General features: G+C 41.1%; 1 protein-coding gene across 3 annotated transcripts in view; it reads right to left on the reverse strand.

The window, feature by feature from the left end:
* LOC311227444 (retinoic acid receptor beta-like) overlaps window positions 1-19,728 on the reverse strand; it is a gene marked incomplete at its 5' end in the record, with an annotated part of 381,325 nt that overhangs the window by 172,285 nt on the left and 189,312 nt on the right. For all 3 annotated transcript variants that reach the window (XM_084313090.1, XM_084313091.1, XM_084313089.1), the window contains one exon: window positions 1,972-2,120. In XM_084313090.1, the coding sequence (XP_084169216.1) occupies window positions 1,972-2,120 (149 nt within the window). The remainder of the gene's footprint in view (window positions 1-1,971; window positions 2,121-19,728) is intronic.

Raw genomic sequence — 19,728 nt, forward strand, 5'->3', positions numbered from 1 at the left:
GTGTTAATCAAAGTGAGTAACTTAAACGCTGCTAAACATAAAAATAACTAGAATGTAAAGTTTATGAATACATTTCGCTGTGATTGTTTCAGCAGTAATGGATGTTTGGTTATGGCTTTAGAATGTTCATCTAGCGCTTTAGAATGTAGTCTAGTCTAATGTAGTTAATGTGTAGATCGCTATAGTAACAGGGACTATAGGCTACGCATTGTGGGAATTAAATTAAATTCAAACCTTTATTTATTCTCGAAAAGCACAATTGAGGTCACCATCATTTTCAATGTCGTCAAGACTTAAAGGGGACATGTCTTGCTATTCCTTTCACTATTTGGGCAACTTTACACAATTCCTGTGAGTCTATGGAACACATCTGTAAAGTTTTTTTCAAAAGAATTCATTGTTTTGTATTTCTAATCAAGTACTCTAAAGCAGCATTTTTCCACTTCAAGATTTCAAGCTGTTTTGGGCTCATAAGCGCTTTGAGTGACAGTCACCCACAGTCTGCACTGGCAAACATTGAGAGATATAGAGAGATTGGGGGGGATACTAATGAATTTCACCACGGGGGGCATAATCCCACGGGACAATGCATTGGTAACTTGTTTCAAATTACAATATATACCCCTGTGAATATTATTGCACGGATCAGAATACGGAATGCGAGTGGAGAAGCTCCTGCCCCGCGCGCGGTCGGGAGGTTGTGTGTAAATGCGTGTGTGTTTCCCCGAGAGAGAGAAGCTCCTGCCCCGCGCGCGGTCGGGAGGTTGTGTGTAAATGCTCCGTGTCCCCCTCTCTATCTCTCCCTCTCTATCTCTCTCTCCCTCTCTCTCTCTCTCTCTCTCTCTCTCTCTCTCTATCTCTATCTCTCGCTCGCTCGTTCTCGGCTGTCTCTGTCGGCACCCGCGCACGTCAACCCGTTTGAGGAAGTAATTCCACTCGCTCTGTTGTTGAGCCTTGTTGATTGTGGGCGGTGACTACAACCAGTGCCTTACTCACGTCAGCAAAACAGTCAAATCAGAATGGCTTAGTTGAGTGAGGGAGGATCTCGTGAACTCGAGACTAGACTGATGAGCCAAAATGAGAATTAGAGACACAGACCCCATTGATACAAACCCCCATTGCTAGAAAACAATGATAAACACTGGAAAAGGCTATTTATAAGACAGAGGACCTTTAATTTAATTTTTTACAATATAATAATAATAAATAATAATAATAACTCTATCTTAGAACCCTTTCACACATGGACCGCAGCCCAAAAAAGTGCCCCACAGAAAACGGCGAAGGCATGTGAACCCCCCCGGAACAGCCATTCCCCAAAACACCCCACACATCAATCCCCACCACATCCCCATCTAAGACACACCACACCCCCTGATAAAGCACATCATGACTGCAGGAAAACACAAACAGCCCGCGTGCCACTCACATGGAATAGGGAGGACAGCGGCAGTGAGCGCTGTGAGGGGGAGAGATGAGAGAACACTGATGGACTTGTATGACGTGAATGTTGAATTAATAGCGTGTTTTGCTTCACATCGTGTAAGTGTGATCGATATTGCAACTGGGATTGTTCCGAAGTTAATAAGTCAACACATGAATGCAGCGATATTTTTGGTGCACATTCATGTGTATACGACCTGGTGCATGTTAAGAGGTTAAAGAAGTAGTTCCTATTGATGAAATCAAATTAGAATCTCTCTGTTCAGATTGCAGGAAAAACAATAAAGTTAACTTTTTAGTTTTTTTGGTTTTCTATATTATATATTCTATACTATATATTATATATATATATATTCTATACTACACTATACTACTACATTCTACACTCCTGCCGTTGCCCTTGAGCAAGTTGGCCCCACTGCTGCTAAATAGCTGCTGAAGAGTCAGTGTCGTACCGTGGCTGTTGAGGCAGTTCATGAGTGAGTCTGGGTGTCTGTGAGAGGTTGGAGAGAGTGTTTTTAGTCTTACCTTGCAGCCCTCGCAGGCGCTGACGCCATAGTGGTATCCGGAGGACTTGTCCTGGCACACGAAGCAGGGCTTGTAGACCCGCGGAGGGGGCAGGGGAGACGGGGGACTGGGGACGAGTTCCTCTGAGCTGGTGCTCTGTGTTTCAATGGCTGCAGGCAGAAGGAGGGGAGGGACAAGGAGAGGAAGTGGTTAAAATGGTTTCCTTCACAATAAATGTCCAGTTGATCTCAGACCAGAGGACACATAAAAGAGTGCACCCTGGAACACAGTCCTTGTAAACATGTCCTATATGCTTCAGGATTGATTGGTCGATACCTGTGAGACTCGCTTTTTCAGTCATTTGATTTGATTTGAACCCTCTGAAAGACGAGCGCATCGCCATCGTCAGGAAGCTCTTGTGAGCGAATATATAGGTAATAGGGGTGTAAAGGTACACATATCCGTACCGAACCATTTCAGTACTGCGCAAAGGGCCGGGTGTTCATTGAAATTAACAAGTTGATTATTAATTCCATATAGAATATTTGTTGACAGCCCTACAATACAATTAGTTACTGCACACTACATCACCCCTGAGTGGAACATGGAACGCCAAATTTTCCCCCACTGTACCGAAAACCCGTACCGAACCGTGACTTCAAAACCGAGGTACGTACCGAACTGTGGTTTTTGTGTACTGTTACACCCCTAATAGGTAGGGTATCTTGTGAAAACTAGAGACCTTGAGAAAAGTGTTGAAATTGCGCTAAACGGTAAGCCGTAAGATAGGTTTGTAAAGCTGAGACAAATTGAAATACCTATGTTTATACACTGAAACCACAGAATCAGCATAACCTCACACTTTGTGTCTAAGAAGAATATGCAGCACAGAAACAAGCACACGACACGTACTACAAACACCTGTCACTATGCTTTGACATACATACATACAAACATACATACATACATACATACATACATACATACATACATACATACATACATACATACATACATACATACATACATACATACATACATACATACATACATACATACATACATACATACATACATACATACATACATACATACATACATACATACATACATACATACATACATACATACATACATACATACATACATACATACATACACCCCTGACATACAATACATTTTTCAAAGTGGCCCTCCTGTGAATAAAGCTAAATATCTCTGGTGCCTGGACCCCACTTTGAGAACCACTGCATTATAGCATGTATCGCTGTACATATTGGTATTACAACTCTATACATACATCATGATTAGCACGACACACAGTAGTACTAATGTATATACTGTATGTTATACCCAGTTTAATCACCTGTACATTGTATATTACTATTGCACTTAACTGTTACATTTGCACGCTGGTTGGATGCCAAACCTATTTTCCTTGTACTGTATACTGTGCTGTATAATGACAATAAATTTGAATCTAATCTAATCTAATCTATACGATTGAAACCTAACAAGCCAACTGCCTGTCAATCAAAGGGTGTCAGACTCATTAAAACTTTACCATAACCCAAAGTGAAACTCAACATGGATAGGATATAAACATAGCGAGAGCAAAGAAAACGTGGCAAAGGTTATGAGGTAGGACATGTATTCAACTTGTAGACTATAGAACAACAATAGAAAACTCTAAATCTCCAATTTGAAAACTATACTTTAAAAGGACCATACCAGTTTAAATATGACTTTTAGCCCGTTTACTAATAGACGCACGTACTGTATTTCATATTACCCGTGGCCATTTTCCTGAGCGTCGCTTACTTTTTTAGATTCAAAAAACGTCCGTTTACATTTTTAAAGAATGTTAATAACGTTATGGCGATAAACCATAGAATTATATAGAAGAAAACCTACCCCAAAATGATCTGCCGGTCGCGCTAACAAAGACGTCGTTAGTCGGCCAAGGACCACCGTTTGATAAGATTTTGTCCCACGGACCCCCATCTGAGAAGATATTAGTTGTTACATATGATTTAGAGACGGGCTAACAGGGGAGACAATACAGTCACTCATCTTTCTTCACTGTCTACAACTCCTTACACTGTAACACAATAATACTGTAAAACTGTACATACATCAGATTAGCATTATTACTCAGTAGTACTCATTTATATCAATTCCAGTTTAATCACCTGTACATTGTATATTGTTATTACACTTTACTGTTACATTTGGTCACAGTGGTTAGATGCCAAACCTCGTTGTACTGTACTCATGTCGTACGATGACAATACATTTTTATCTAATCTAATCGAATACATTCTCTCACTGTATTAACTTCTAGTGAAGAAGATATTAGTTTATCAGATTTAAAGGAGCACGCCAACATTTGGGGAAATTAGCTTACCATCTTCTCCAGAGAGAGACAAGAAGATAGATACCAGTTTCCTCTCTGTACGTTCAGTAGAAAGCTATCTGGCTGCACGTTAGCCTAGCTTAGCACAATGAATGGAAGCAGACATGGCCGGTTAGCCTAGGCCAGGGGTGGCCAACCAGTCAGAGATTAAGAGCCACAAAAATTACTGTGATACCACAAAGAGCCACACCATATACCAGCGTTTCTCAACCTTTTTTTTCAGTCACGGCACCCTTCATGTGTTTATAGGTCTCACCCTTTGGCCTCTGAAGTTGCTAATGTCTTTTTTATTTGGGCCTCACAGGGTTAAAAGTACCCTGTGAGACCCACGGTTGCAAAATTACAAAATCATGTTTAGCCATTTAAAAAAAAAAAGTCTGTAAATGTTTATTACAATTTTTTGGTCCTGTTGTTCAGCCTCACAATGCTATTTGATAGTAAATGTGTTTATATGTCCCACCCTCTGAAGTTGCTAATGTCTTTTTAATTTGGGCCTCACAGGGTTAACCTCGTATGCCCGAAATATACATATTTTCAGCATTACGTTTGTTTACCAATGATTTGAACTGTTATTAGTGAAATATAAGATTATAGAAATCTCAGGGCATTGAGTCGGAAACCGGCGCATATTTACAGGAGGAAGTGGAGCAGCCAAAAGTGAGTACCTCTGGAATAACTTTTTTATTTCTCTTATTTTTTGGGATTATCTCCCACAAACCTGAACGCTATTGCCATAAAAACAGAACGCAGTTAGTTTCTCTACCTTTCTGTGAACGTCTAGCAAAAAACGGTGTTGCAATATGATGAAAAATGGTGGCGAAATTTACATTATAAAAAAGATGGCAGAATTCAGTACTGTATCTACAAAACCTGTTTAATCATCTTCCCTTTATTCATTTGCTTAGATTTTTCAGGTCTGGTCAATTTTAGCATGGTGTTATTCACAGTCAAAGATAAAAAATATTTTTTTAATATAATTGATATTTTCCTTTGGTTCATTACAATTTACTCAACCCTAGTAACAGACACACTATTTCTGACACTGGGAATACATTCCCTGAGATCCATAGATGTCCCTAGATTCAGATACCAAGAACATGCAAATGGCCAATTTAAAAAAAATCTTCCTTATGGAATGAGTGACATACAAAAAAAAACTATTTATTAAATTGTTTCTTTTTTTTTAACCCTTTTTTTGCCAATCACGTGTTAAGGCGGGTTTCTCCGCCATGCGTTGTCTGCCAATGTTTGAGATCAATATTTCATATTTTCGTCATGGTATTCATATTTCACCCACGGAGTCTTGGCTGATGCTGTCTGAGCCATCACAACTCTGCAACGCTTCAATACCGCCACATGGTGGCCGATCGGCGAGTTGCCAAACCGGAAGTGCCCATTGTAGCTCGGTCCGTCCCCTATTTTCATCCGGCCATTATCGTCCCGGGGCTCAATACAGACACCGTCGATATGGATCTTTGCCATAACTCAATAATCAACATGATTTGGACGTGTATTAGTAATATACAAAGCGGAAATGGATTGCATCGATCAACATCCCATAATTGGGATCTGTTTGCTCCACTCTCATCGCCCAATGCTACGAGGAGACTGGGGTGAGTTTCAGCGTTTTTCTTTATCATTTTCGATACAAACTGCTCTGATCAATATATCACCCATACTACATAAATCATTTAACATCGGTCATTGAATTATAAACGACCCCCCCCCCCTCCGTTTAGGACCATGTACAGTTGATTTTTTTAATATAACGTTGATCGGTATCAAACTGCATTTGATAATCTAATATAATGCATTTATGCCTATATCTTCATACCAGCGGCCATCAGGCTCCACAACAGTGGGCAGCGACTAGCAGCCTCCAGGCCCCACAACAGGGGGCAGCGACAGCGACTGCTACCAGACATTGACCTGGGACTTATAGGAACCCAAGGGGGACAAAGTAGACTACCCTGGTACTTTGATTAATGTATACTCAGTAGATAGTAAATTATTATAACACTACCTCTTGCATACTGCACCTCATGTGACACTGTGAATAATGTGAATATTCCTCTTATATACTGCACCTCATGTGACACTGTGAATAATGTGAATATTCCTCAGCTAGTCAGATAGTAAATTATATTGACCATATTGATCAAATTGTTTACACTGCCTGTGTTGTCTTTTACTACCTGTATACTGTGTTGTTTTACTACCTGTACCCCTCCCCCCCTCCCCCCCATGCTGCTATGATGCCTGAATTTCCCCAAGGGGATCAATAAAGGAATATCTTATCTTATCTTATCTCACGTTCTATGAAATACTGCAGAAAACGATAAAAACATATTTATACTCTAGACGGTATTTTAGTATGAATGTGTGAATGAAAAAGTAAAACGTTCCTACATCCTGAACGATAGATAATTGATGTTGAATGGACCATAGTAATGTCAATTTAGCAATACAATTAAAAAAGTTATAGCCCTGCAAAGAAGGTGAACATCTCCATAGACAAATAGCGCTGGCAGAGGATGGTTTAGGATGATCAAAGTCGTGGCAGAGAATGGGTTAATACATTTTTATTTAAATTTTTTTTATGGATGGAAGAGCCACACATTGACGGGCAAAGAGCCACATGCGGCTCGCGAGCCGCGGGTTGGCCACCCCTGCCGTAGGCACTGTCCAACTAACACCTCTCCTGGAGGCTAACCGGCCATGTCCGCTTCCATTCACATGGACGTGAAAATGGTTCATATTTTCCATCCTATCGACGGGGTAAATGAGAATGGATGTTCTATCGTGAGCATTGGGTTGTACTGAAAGAAATGATCTCCCTCTCACTCCTCCACTAACAATAGGGGCGCCTCGATTTATCGGCCGAATCTAATGAAATACTTGTAAAAAAAATTATCATAACGATAACATAAGTAAGGATAAGAATCAATTAAAACATGTACAACTTGATTGACAAAGGTTTAGAGATCAAGGTTTTAAAACTCTGCATTTGAAGGGAGAATCTCAAGCTTTAAGGATTGTTGGAGTTCATTCCATGAGCTTGGGGCATCATAGCAAAATGCAGATTTACCCTGTTGTGAGAAAATTCAAGGGACCTTAAGGACCAGCCAGTCACTAGAACTGGTTCCATAGGTACCAAAATGAAATCCCATTCCAATAATGATGTAGTATAAGGAGGTAGCTTACCAATAAGGGCCTTAAGAATGAACAAATACCAGTGTTTGTTGCCCCTCTCCATCAGAGAGGACCAACCAACCTTCACATATAGGCAGTGTTGGGACTAACGCGTTACAAAGTAACGCGTTACAGTAACGAAGTTACTTTTGGCGATAACTAGTACTCTAACGCATTACTTTTGAAATTCAGTAACGCTACTTACGTTACTGAATGGTTCGTTAATGCGTTATTTGCGTTATATACGGCGTAGATTGATAGCGAGCAGTAGTGATTATTATTATTATTATTATTATTATTATTATCCTCATATCCTGTCTGGCTGCGGGGAAACGCTATGCTGGGGGCGTGTTTTGTTTACTATTCCTGATCCTGACTGATAATGGCAGCGCCCAGCTACTCGCGTATTTCTCTTTTGTCGAGCGAAAAGAAAATAACGTTTTAGTTATGTCATTTGTGTTTTGGCTCAAAGATACTGGAGTCTAACGTTAACTACCAGGACTCATCCAAATCCACTCGCCACCCGCGTAGAATGATACCAGGCGACACACAGCAAATGGGACGGAAAACTTTTTCCAACTACTTGGAGAGAGAATATACAGTACAACATGGAAATGAGATAAAGAAAATGTTTAAGGGGCTGCTGGACTAACGTTACATCTCGACAGACACTGGTGAGTGCAGTGATGTGAATGTAAATGAATGGAAACTCAAGTTGATCAACGCATTTTGACTACAAATCTGCCAGGGAATCTCATCAATACTAATCAAACAATATAAATATAGTCCTTTCATGCACAATTGATTTCCTAACTATTCTAACGTTGCAATGCACGATTGATATCTTAAACAACGTTGCAAGACGGTTATAATGAAACGCTCCGCCGACAGATATCAAGGCTGTTCCTCAAGCACTTATTTTCAACCTAGAACCTAAACGTGCATGCGCGCAACCTAAACGTGCATGCGCGCAACCTAAACGTGCCTGCGCTCAACCTCCCCGAGCAATTAGGCACGGTGCATTTCTTATTACGTCGGGACATTTGTGTTTGTGTCAGATTTGTGTTTGTATCTAGACCACATTGCTTAGCAGAGTTCAGTGATGTGAATGGAAACTGTCAAGTTTTTTTTTTTTATAAGTATTTTTATTGCACATTACTTTAGTTACATTCCATATTGATGCACACATGCAATCTTAATTTTGTTCTTGTTCAAAAACAATTGTCCAGCGGCATATAACAAAAAAGATTCAAAGTAAAAATAAACATTCTTTCTTTCCTTTGGCGGATCCATACATACATATACATTTACATCCATTTACATTTAGTCATTTAGCTGACGCTTTTATCCAAAGCGACCCACATGTTCTGTACGACATATAAACAGGATAGTTAAGTAAGCTAGGTTTTTGCTGGGAAAAAAATTAAATAAAAAGAGACCAAAAAGATAAATAAAAAAACAGAGCATTAGAAAAAGGCCAAAAGCCAAGACACATCAGCGACTGTACCTTCAGTTCAGACATTACTGTAATATGAGTGACATTTTGAACTTATATTTCATTTTATATATCCTTAGTAAAAGGCCAAAAGCCAAGACACAGAGAATATACTTTCAGACATTGCTGTAATATGAGTAACATTTTGAACTTATATATCCTCTTCATCCTCCCTCAGACCCTTTAAGTAGTCCAACACCGGTCCCCATGTCGTATCAAACACCTTTCTCCGTCCTGTATTTTTAAATCTAAGCCTCTCTAAGTAGAGGGTCTCACCCAGCTCTCTCATCCACATTTCAAATGAGGGTGCTGCATCAGACTTCCAAAGTCTCAAAATGAGCTTTTTAGCCAACACAGCACCTAGATATACCGGCCTTTTTTCATTGTCAGAGTACTTATTGACTTCGTCGCTATGTCCCAAAATGGCCAGTAAGGGGCAGGGTTCCAGTGTTTATTAAAAGCTTTTGAGTAAAAGTCAAATATATCAGACCAGAACGTGTGTAAGTTGGGACAAGACCAGAGTTGATGTGTAAGGGTACCATCTTGATTTTTACATTTGTTACACAGTGCTGATACGCTAGGATACATCTTATTTACTTTCACCTTTGAGTAGTGCAACCTGTGTATCACTTTAAATTGAATCAAGTTGATTCTAACATTTACAGAGCACCGGTGAATATTTGTAAGACACGTTTCCCAGAATTCCTCATTGAGGGGTATCCCCAGTTCTGACTCCCACTCAGTCCTATATCTTTCTGTGCTAACTATTACTTGATTGAAAAGTGTCTGGTATATTTTTTACATCGCCCCTTTACTACCTGGTCTAACATTAATTATATTTTCCAGTGCTTGATGCTGAGGAATGTCTGACCATGTATCTACATGAGTCCTTACGAAGTTCCGTACCTGTAGATAGCGGAAAAAATTTGTTGACGGTAAATCGTGTTTGACCTTCAGTTGCTCGAATGATAGGAACTGGCCCTCTTGGTACAAGTCCTTCAAGCTCCCTATACCCTTCACCTTCCACTGTGCAAACCCTTGGTCCATAGTGGATGGCTTAAAGGCATGGTTATTACCGATTGGAGTGTCTGTATACATATTTGGAGCTTTCAAGTATGCCTTAATCTGTTTCCATACTTTCAAGGAGCTATGTACTATAAAATTCCCTTCATATAGTGATTTGTTTATCTTGACAGGGCTATTCAAAAGGGCTAGGAGAGAGGTTCCCTGACAGGCTGCTCGCTCCATTGAGAGCCATGCAGGAGTGACCTCCTCCATGCCCTCCGTAAGGTTAGCACTTCTCCAGAAAGCCATATTGAGGAAAGGCCACTTTAAATTAGTATAGCAACAGGAACAGTGTATTGCACTACTAAAGCTACCTAGCATGTTCTATATGCTCTGTAAATACTATGTACAGATACCGAGATGGCACACCATGTTACCTGTTTATTGCACTGTTGTTTTTATTGGATTCTATTATATGTTGTACCACTGTATTTTTATTGGATTCTATTATATGTTGTACCACTGTATTGCACATCGTCGCGGGCAAGACCAGCCGCATTTCATTGTATACCTGTATGCCGTGACAATTAAAACTCTTGACTTGACTTGACTTGATTGTTTAAATGTGCAGACCAGTTGTAACATTTGAAGTCTGGAAGACCAAAGCCACCCTCATTTTTTGTTTTACATAAGTGTTTTTTGCTAATACGTGCAGTTTTATTCTGCCAAATAAAGGGGATTACAATCGAGTCTAATTTTTTTAAATACCGCTGTGGTATGTATACTGGAATTGACTGAAAGATGTATGTAAATCTCGGAAGAACCACCATTTTAATAGCGTTTACTCTCCCAACCAGTGACAATGAGAGGGTCTTCCAAAAATCTATATTCTGTTTCAACTGTTTTATTTTTAATTTCCAATTCTCTTCCAGTAAGAGTTCAGGTTTTTTAGTAACGGTCACTCCTAGGTAAGTAAATCTATCTTTGGTAATCTTAAAGGGGACAGAGTTCAATGAGGAGCTATCCTTATTTAATTGTATTGGCATTAATTCACTTTTATCCCAATTAATTTGAAAACCTGAAAGAGAGCCAAAATAATTAAACAGTTCCATAATTAGAGGAAGGGACTCCTGTGGGTTAGTTACGTATAACAAAATGTCGTCTGCATACATTGATAAATGATGCTTTTGTCCTTTAATAGAGACAGGTGATATTCTAGGATGTTGTCGAATTTTTGTAGCTAGTGTTTCTATGACTAAATCGAAAAGATAAGGAGAGCATGGATCTCCTTGCCTTGTCCCACGATATAGTGGAAACTGAGAAGAAATATCCTGGTTAGTAACTACACTTGCTGTGGGATGAGCATACAAAATCCGTATCCAGTCAATAAATACCTTCCCGAAACCAAATGCCTCTAGGGTCTCGTACATATATGGCCACTCGACCTGATCGAAGGCCTTCTGAGCATCCACTGAAATCACCACTGTCTCTGTATGGTGTTTCGTATAAAGTATATTGAATAACCGTCTTAAGTTGTAATAAATATGTCTATTAGGAATAAAGCCAGTTTGATCCGGATGCACTATCTTCTGAATGTGAGATTTTAGCCTCTTGGCCAGAATCTTGCTACGCAGCTTTGTTTCAATTGGAATCAGTGACACAGGTCTGTAGGATGATGGTTCTAACTCATCTCTGTCCTTTTTTTAAATTAATGAAATATTTGCATTATACAGCGTTTGAGGTAGTCTACCATCCGATGCGGCATGTTTAAACATACGAAGCAGCAGCGGGGATAGTTCCTTATAGATATATTAGAGTAGTGCTTGTAGAATTCTGCAGTAAAGCCATCAGGGCCAGGTGCTTTATTGTTCGGTAATTCTGTAATTGCCTCTACTATTTCTCCTATGGAGATGTCCCTTTCCAATGCAGCTTCTGCCTCGCCATCAAGCTGAGGTAGGTTTAATTCAGAGAGAAATGCCTTAATAGCATCAATGTCATGGTTGCCATTTGATGTATACAATTTTGAATAGAACTCCATAAAACGTGCATTTATCTCTTTAGGGTCTGTAAGAACAGTGCCTGTGTCTGATTTTATTTTTAGTATTGCACGGGAAGCTTGCGCCTGTCTTAATTGACGTGCCAGCAATTTCTGAGGTTTGTCACCTATTTCAAATTGTATCTGTTTTATCATATTCAATTGTTTATTGACCTGTGCAGATAAAATAGTATTGTACTCATCTCTTTGAGAGACTATAGAATTCAGGATGTCGGGATCCGCAGAGACCCTGTACAGGTGTTCTAGTTGAGACACAGAATCATCCAACTCCACTAGTCTTTTTGACATTTGTTTTCTCCTACCTGCCACGTATGATATGATGCTACCTCTAAGCACTGCCTTGATAGCTTCCCACAGTGTTGAGTCATCCACATCCCCTGTATCATTTGTGTCTATAATGTCAGGTAGCCTAGCTGACATGTATTTTAAGAAACTCTTCTCTTTTAAGATTGTGTTGTCAAATCTCCAGGTGCGTTCCTTTCTATGTCTAGTGAACCTAACATCCAGTGACATGGGAGCATGATCACTTATCAGGATAGTATGGTATTGTGTGGACACAACATTGGATATCAGTTTAGAGTCTAACAGCATGAAATCAATCCTAGAATAGGATTTATGCACTGGAGAGAAAAAAGAGTAGTCTCTGTTGGTAGGATTGCGTAGCCTCCATATGTCAACCAGATTTAGATTGTGCATGGCACTTTTTAGCACCTCACTGGCTTTGCTGTTCACGGCTACCTTTGATGACTTTTTATCCAACACAGGGTCAATTATACAATTGAAGTCGCCACCCAATATAATATTTGTATTACCGACATCAGGAATTCTATTCAGAACTGTCTCAAAAAAATGTGGATCATCAAAATTTGGACCATACACGTTTATCAATGTTACAGGAACACAATTAAGTGTCCCTGATACAATTACAAATCTACCATTCGGATCCGCGATTGTGCACTCATGATCAAACGACACACCCCTCTTGATAATAATAGCGACCCCTCTGGCCCTGGCCCCGAAGTTTGATTGAAATATTTGTGATCCCCACCCCATGCGTAACTTGTTCCTGGCTATATTCTTAATATGTGTCTCTTGAAGATATATAACATCAGCTTTCAGGCCTTTTAAATGAGCCATTACCTTACCTCTTTTAACTGGGTGATTTAGACCTCTTACATTCCAGCTTACAATCCTTGTACTATTTACTGACATGACATATTATCCATGATCATGTGACAAAGCAAAAATCCTCCAAAGTGTTGTATACATTCCGCCATTAGAAAGAAAAAATAGAAATAAAAAAGAATATGCACTGCCGCAAACTAACATGAAAAACACTGCGCTGTCCTCCGGGGCCCTCTTTACCTCCCTACAGTCCCCTCTGCGAACAAAACACCTCTAAATCTAAACACCTTAAGAGCTAGTAAACATACCATGATAGTCTGTGTATGCATTCGTCTCCACCTGTCCAACAAAAATAAATGAGAAGTAGGTAGGATGGGCGCGATGAGCCGCTGTAACTCGTGCATGATCACGTATTGAAGCGGTTGTCTGTACCGTCGGGTTGGATTAACGCGGCACTTTGTTGTCGTCTAGGAACTTCTCCGCGTCCTTCGGGTCGTTGAACGTGCGCTTGACTGTGCCAACCGATACCACGAACGTCGCTGGGTGTCGGAATCCGCATCTCACCTCCGCAATCTTGCATCTGGTCCTGATATTGTCGAATCGCTTCCGTAGTTTCAACACTGCCGGTCCCAGGTCCGAGAAAATGTAGATGCGCGTTCCCTCATGTTGTAAGGGGAACTTTTGTGTTGCAAGCCTCAGAATGCGCTCCTTCACTGAATCATGGTGGATCCGTGCTATAATTTGGCGTGGAGTGCCATCTGTTGCCGTCTTCATGTTGACCCGATATACCCGGTAAATTTTAACAGGCTTGTTGTTGAAGTTCTCATCTCTCAGCAATGTTGTTATAAGTTTTGCAATAAAGTCTGTAAGATTGGCCTTTTCCGTGCCCTCTTTTACACCTATGATGCGGATATTTTGTCGTCTGTAGCCGAGACGAGGTCGTCCACTCGTTCACCGAGCGTCTTGGCCTCCTCCTCCCACACGGCACATTTGCCTTCCAGAATCTTGATTCGGTTTTCATGTTCATTCAGGCCATCCTCGTTTGAGGCTACCCTTTCCTCAATATTATCCATTGTCTGTTTCAGACCGGCAAGTGATGCATCCAACTTTTCAAACCTTGAATCGACATTTTGATTCAGTCGATTAATAGCGGCCATTATGTCCGTCGTGGTCGGCGCTGTAGTTTCAGTTTGGTCTTCATCCGATTCCGACCGGCTGCCGTTGCTATCGTTAGCTTCTCCGCTAGCGTCCTCGTTTGTAGAATTTTTTTTAACCTTTCTGTGTCTCTTCTGTCTCGGTATAGCTCAGTTGCGCATCTACAACTTATATTGTCAACTTTCTTTTTACTTCTACCATTGAATTGCCTTCTTAAATTGTCACTTTTGTTGGAGTTTAGTGGAGCCTCTCTCACACACGACTATCCTATCTCACGCCCACGTCCGGTCCTTTTTTTTTCTCGAAAAAAACTGTCAAGTTGATCAACCGATTTTGAGTATCTGTATCTGCATGGGAGCAATTTTTTTCTTCTTCAAGTAACTAAATAGTTACTTTTCACAGTAACGCATTACTTTTGGGTGTAAGTAACTAGTAACATAACGGAGTTACTTTTGAAATGAGTAACTAGTAAAGTAACTGAGTTACTATTTTTCAGTAACTAGCACAACACTGCATATAGGACACAGTGATGAGTTGTGTCTATCATTAGTGATGAATCTGAGGGCAGAGTGATAGACAAGAGTCCAAGGATGTAAGGGTTGAGGCTGCAGCATGCCTATAGATTACATCACCACAGTCCAGGACTGATAAGAAAACGGCTTCGACAACTCTCTTCCTACTTATCAAAGGAAAGCTGGTTCTGTTTTTGTATAGGAAGCCAATTTTCTGTCGCAACTTGGAGGCAAGGTTGTCCACATGGAATTGAAATGTAAATTTCTCATCAAGCCACACACCAAGATATTTATATTCAGTGACTCTCTCAATGCTAGAACCACTTACGGTAGATATGTGTAAACCATGATATTCAATGTTTCTGGCTCTAGAAAACAGCATACATGTAGTTTTAGTAGCATTAAGAACCAATTTACGTTTAATTAGAGCTTCCTGGGGGGTAATAGAGGAAAGTTGTAAGTTCTCAATGGCCAATTGTACAGAGTGAGAGTCAGCAATACAATACACAACAGTATCAACTGCATACAGAATGGCTTGACAACCATTCAGCGAAGACACAATATCATTAATATAAATAGTGAAGAGGACCTAGGATTTAATAAATCGATTAAGAATGACTGGGCACGACAGTGGCTCAGCAGGTAGAGCGGTCGTCTGATAATCAGAAGGTTCCCGGTTTGATTCCAGCTACTCCTGGCAGCTTATCAAAGTGTAATATATATAAATACAGTCCATTTACCATTTACTGCACCGATGCTTCGAAACATTTCACTGGTTGCAGTTAAATGTCCCAAAGCATCTCGTCTGATGGAAATACAAAAGAATAATCATGATTTCATTCGGAAGCACTAGGATTGTTTGGAAATGCTCTAAAGAGACCAAGTGCATGCTTTAGCTGGCGTGTGCAAACATGGGAAAAGAGGCACTTCTAATAGTCCTAATGGTCTTTTTGGTAATGTGAAAAGCTACTCCACTTTCCATGTACTCTCCAGGCCAATCCCCTCTGCGTGTGCGCACACACACACACACACAGAGAAACAGGAACACACACACGTACAGACACACACACACACACACACAGAGAAACAGGAACACACACACCAGGCTGTACACACACAGGAACAGGAACACACACAAACGCACAACGTACATACAGACACACACACACACACACACACGCACACGCACGACGCACGCCATCTGCATAGAAAATGGGAGAGTGGTCTAGGCTGCAGCAGCTTGACTGATTAGATTACATTCTTCCGTACTTCATCAGGGCCAACTCAATTACCGATCATAAGGGACCGGCTCCAATAATCACTCGACCCTCGTCCTTTGCCTGGAATTCCCCAGAGGTCCAATCTAATCTTCTGGCTGGATACTCACCCTGAACGACGTGTGGTGCGCGTGTGAAGAATGTGCCTGGTTCTACGTGTGGCTGGTTCTATGTGTGGCTGGTTCTATGTGTGGCTGGTTCTGCCGTGTGGCTGGTTCTACGTGTGGCTGGTTCTATGTGTGGCTGGTTCTGCGTGTGACTGGTTCTGCCGTGTGGCTGGTTCTACGTGTGGCTGGTTCTATGTGTGGCTGGTTCTGCCGTGTGGCTGGTTCTGCGTGTGACTGGTTCTGCCGTGTGGCTGGTTCTGCGTGTGGCTGGTTCTGCGTGTGGCTGGTTCTGCGTGTGGCTGGTTATGCGTGTGGCTGGTTCTGCGTGTGGCTGGTTCTACGTGTGGCTGGTTCTGCGTGTGGCTGGTTCTACGTGCGGCTGGTTCTACGTGTGGCTGGTTCTGCCGTGTGGCTGGTTCTGCGTGTGGCTGGTTCTACGTGTGGCTGGTTCTACGTGTGGCTGGTTCTGCGTGTGGCTGGTTCTGCTGTGTGGCTGGTTCTGCATGTGACTGGTTCTGCCGTGTGGCTGGTTCTGCGTGTGGCTGGTTCTACGTGTGGCTGGTTCTACGTGTGGCTGGTTCTGCCCTGTGGCTGGTTCTGCCGTGTGGCTGGTTCTGCTGTGTGGCTGGTTCTGCGTGTGACTGGTTCTACGTGTGGCTGGTTCTGCTGTGTGGCTGGTTCTACGTGTGGCTGGTTCTGCTGTGTGGCTGGTTCTGCCGTGTGGCTGGTTCTGCCGTGTGGCTGGTTCTGTGTGTGGCTGGTTCTACGTGTGGCTGGTTCTACGTGTGGCTGGTTCTGCTGTGTGGCTGGTTCTGCCGTGTGGCTGGTTCTACGTGTGGCTGGTTCTACGTGTGACTGGTTCTGCCGTGTGGCTGGTTCTACGTGTGGCTGGTTCTACGTGTGGTTGGTTCTGCCGTGTGGCTGGTTCTGTGTGTGGCTGGTTCTACGTGTGGCTGGTTCTACGTGTGGCTGGTTCTGCGTGTGGCTGGTTCTGCCGTGTGGCTGGTTCTGCGTGTGGCTGGTTCTGCCGTGTGGCTGGTTCTGCGTGTGGCTGGTTCTACGTGTGGCTGGTTCTGCGTGTGACTGGTTCTGCGTGTGGCTGGTTCTGCGTGTGGCTGGTTCTGCGGCTAAAGCGGAAGGTTTGAGATGAGTGCACGGTGTGGCTCTGACACCACAGAGGAGGGTTCATGATATCTTTCTCAAATGAGAGAAGTTACTGCGAAAGGTTAATTAGAATCACAAGGATCCATAATTGTATTGATTCTCACTTATAGCTGGGTTTCAAGGAATTGGCACAAGAATTATGTATTGTATGAACCAGGGTTCGAAATTAACGGGGGCTTGGGGCATAATGCCCTTGAAAATGGATAAAATGCCCTCGAAAATCAGTTAAGGGGGGCACTTAATGCCCCCGACAGTTTACTAATTATATATATATATTTATCCGGTAATGGAGCGTCTGTGTATCGTATACGGTTCAGATGACGCGCAAATAAAAAAAATCATTTGGCGGAGCCGGTGTTCTGCACTGGCTGCAGCAGCAGCAGCAGCCAGGTGCTAGTCAGTTTGTGTAAAAATGGCACGCACAATATAAATCAATCTTCATTACGACTTTAAAAACATAGCCATTAACATTACATAGGCCTACACACATCTTGCCATAGCGTTAGCAGTTTGTACAATGTTTGTAGCTGTTAGCTAGCTAGCCCTTCACAACAACAGCTAACACCGTAGCTACTAGCTACTGTAGCAGAGGAGGAAATGGGAGTCTGAGAGGCGGGGTGTTTAAAGACAATGATAGGCGTTTATTCAACATCCAAGAAGGCTAACATACAACTGTGTTTTACTAACTCCAACCGGGACTATTGCCGCTTTCGCGCTGCTTGTTGACGTTATGAACTGCTCCTAACGTGACCGGAGCTGAAGGTGGCGGTGCCACACGCTAAAATGTCCGTGGGGACCCGGCGCCAACCCATAGATAGTTCCAACTCACCGAATTACGTAATCCACCACAGTTGCACTCAATATTTAAATAATGTTAGTCTAAATATATGTAGACAGAAACATAATAATTTCAAGCAGAAAACGAATCTTTCCATTAAGAACTGACAAGCAGGGAATTTAAACATGGTTGACATTGTTTTTGTGTGTTTATATTAATTAAAGAAAGGAAAGTCTAGTGCTGGCTGAGCATATTGTTTGTTTGCACTAAATTAATACTTTGACAAATGTAGCCTATATTTTTCAGTCAGTTCGGTCTTTGTGTGCCAAACATTATTTAAGGCTGTAAACACTGTAAACCTTTTATTTTATTTTTAATAAATGAGAAACATGTTTAGATTTGAGTGTTATAGAAAAAGAAAGCAATACGCTTGGACCAGCACTCACAGATTTTGGTATATTTAATGGCAGCCTGAAACAAACATGTTTCGGAACGATTATGTTCCGAAACATGTTTGTTTCAGGCTGCCATTAAATATACCAAAATCTGTGAGTGCTGGTCCAAGCGTATTGCTTTCTTTTTCTATTATACTCGACGGGATTTCAGCACCCAGTGTTATAATTTGTGAGCGCAGTCTATCTTGACTTTTAGATTTGAGTGTTACATTTTTTTTAATAAAAATTAACGTATATCGAACTGAAAACCGTGACCCCAAATTCGTGATATGAACCAAACCGTCCATTTTGTGAACCGTCCCACCCCTACCGTTTATCATAAAAATTCAGTGCCCCCGAAATACAAAAAAAAGCCCCCGAAAATCAATTAAGGGGGGCAAAAAAAGCCCTTGAAAAAAAATGTTAATTTCTAACCCTGGTATGAACTGCCAGGGCCCACTCTTTGTTTTAAATATTTTTATTATTATTATTATTATTATTATTATTATTATTATTATTATTATTATTATTATTATTATTATTATTATTATCAATAAGTTGTTTTTATGTCTTGAGTTTTTTTTATGCTGAATTAGTTATTAGTCATTTTCTTAATAATGCAAATTGATAAGTAGATCTCTGGCATCAATGTTTTTGTCTTTAATAAGCACAGGAGTTAAATACACAAGAGTTAAATACGTCCTCATGGTCATCTGCAGGACAATAACATGGCCAACACAATTTTACACATTTGTCTGTTAACCCATTCTTTGCCGGAGCTTATATCCATCCTTGTAGCCTCTCTGCCAGCTCTATTTGTCTATGGAGATGTTCACCTTCTTTGCAGGGCTATAACTTTTTTAATTGTATTGCTAAATTGACATTACTATGGCCCATTCAACATCAATTATCTATCGTTCAGGATGTAGGAACGTTTTACTTTTTCATTCACACATTCATACAATAATACGGTCTAGAGTATAAATATGTTTTTATCGTTTTCTGCAGTATTTCATAGAACATGAGATATAGCCATAAATGCATATATTAGATCATCAAATG

The sequence above is a fragment of the Notolepis coatsorum genome (genome assembly GCF_963971535.1).
Source record: "Notolepis coatsorum genome assembly, chromosome: 4".
NCBI lineage: Eukaryota > Metazoa > Chordata > Actinopteri > Aulopiformes > Paralepididae > Notolepis > Notolepis coatsorum.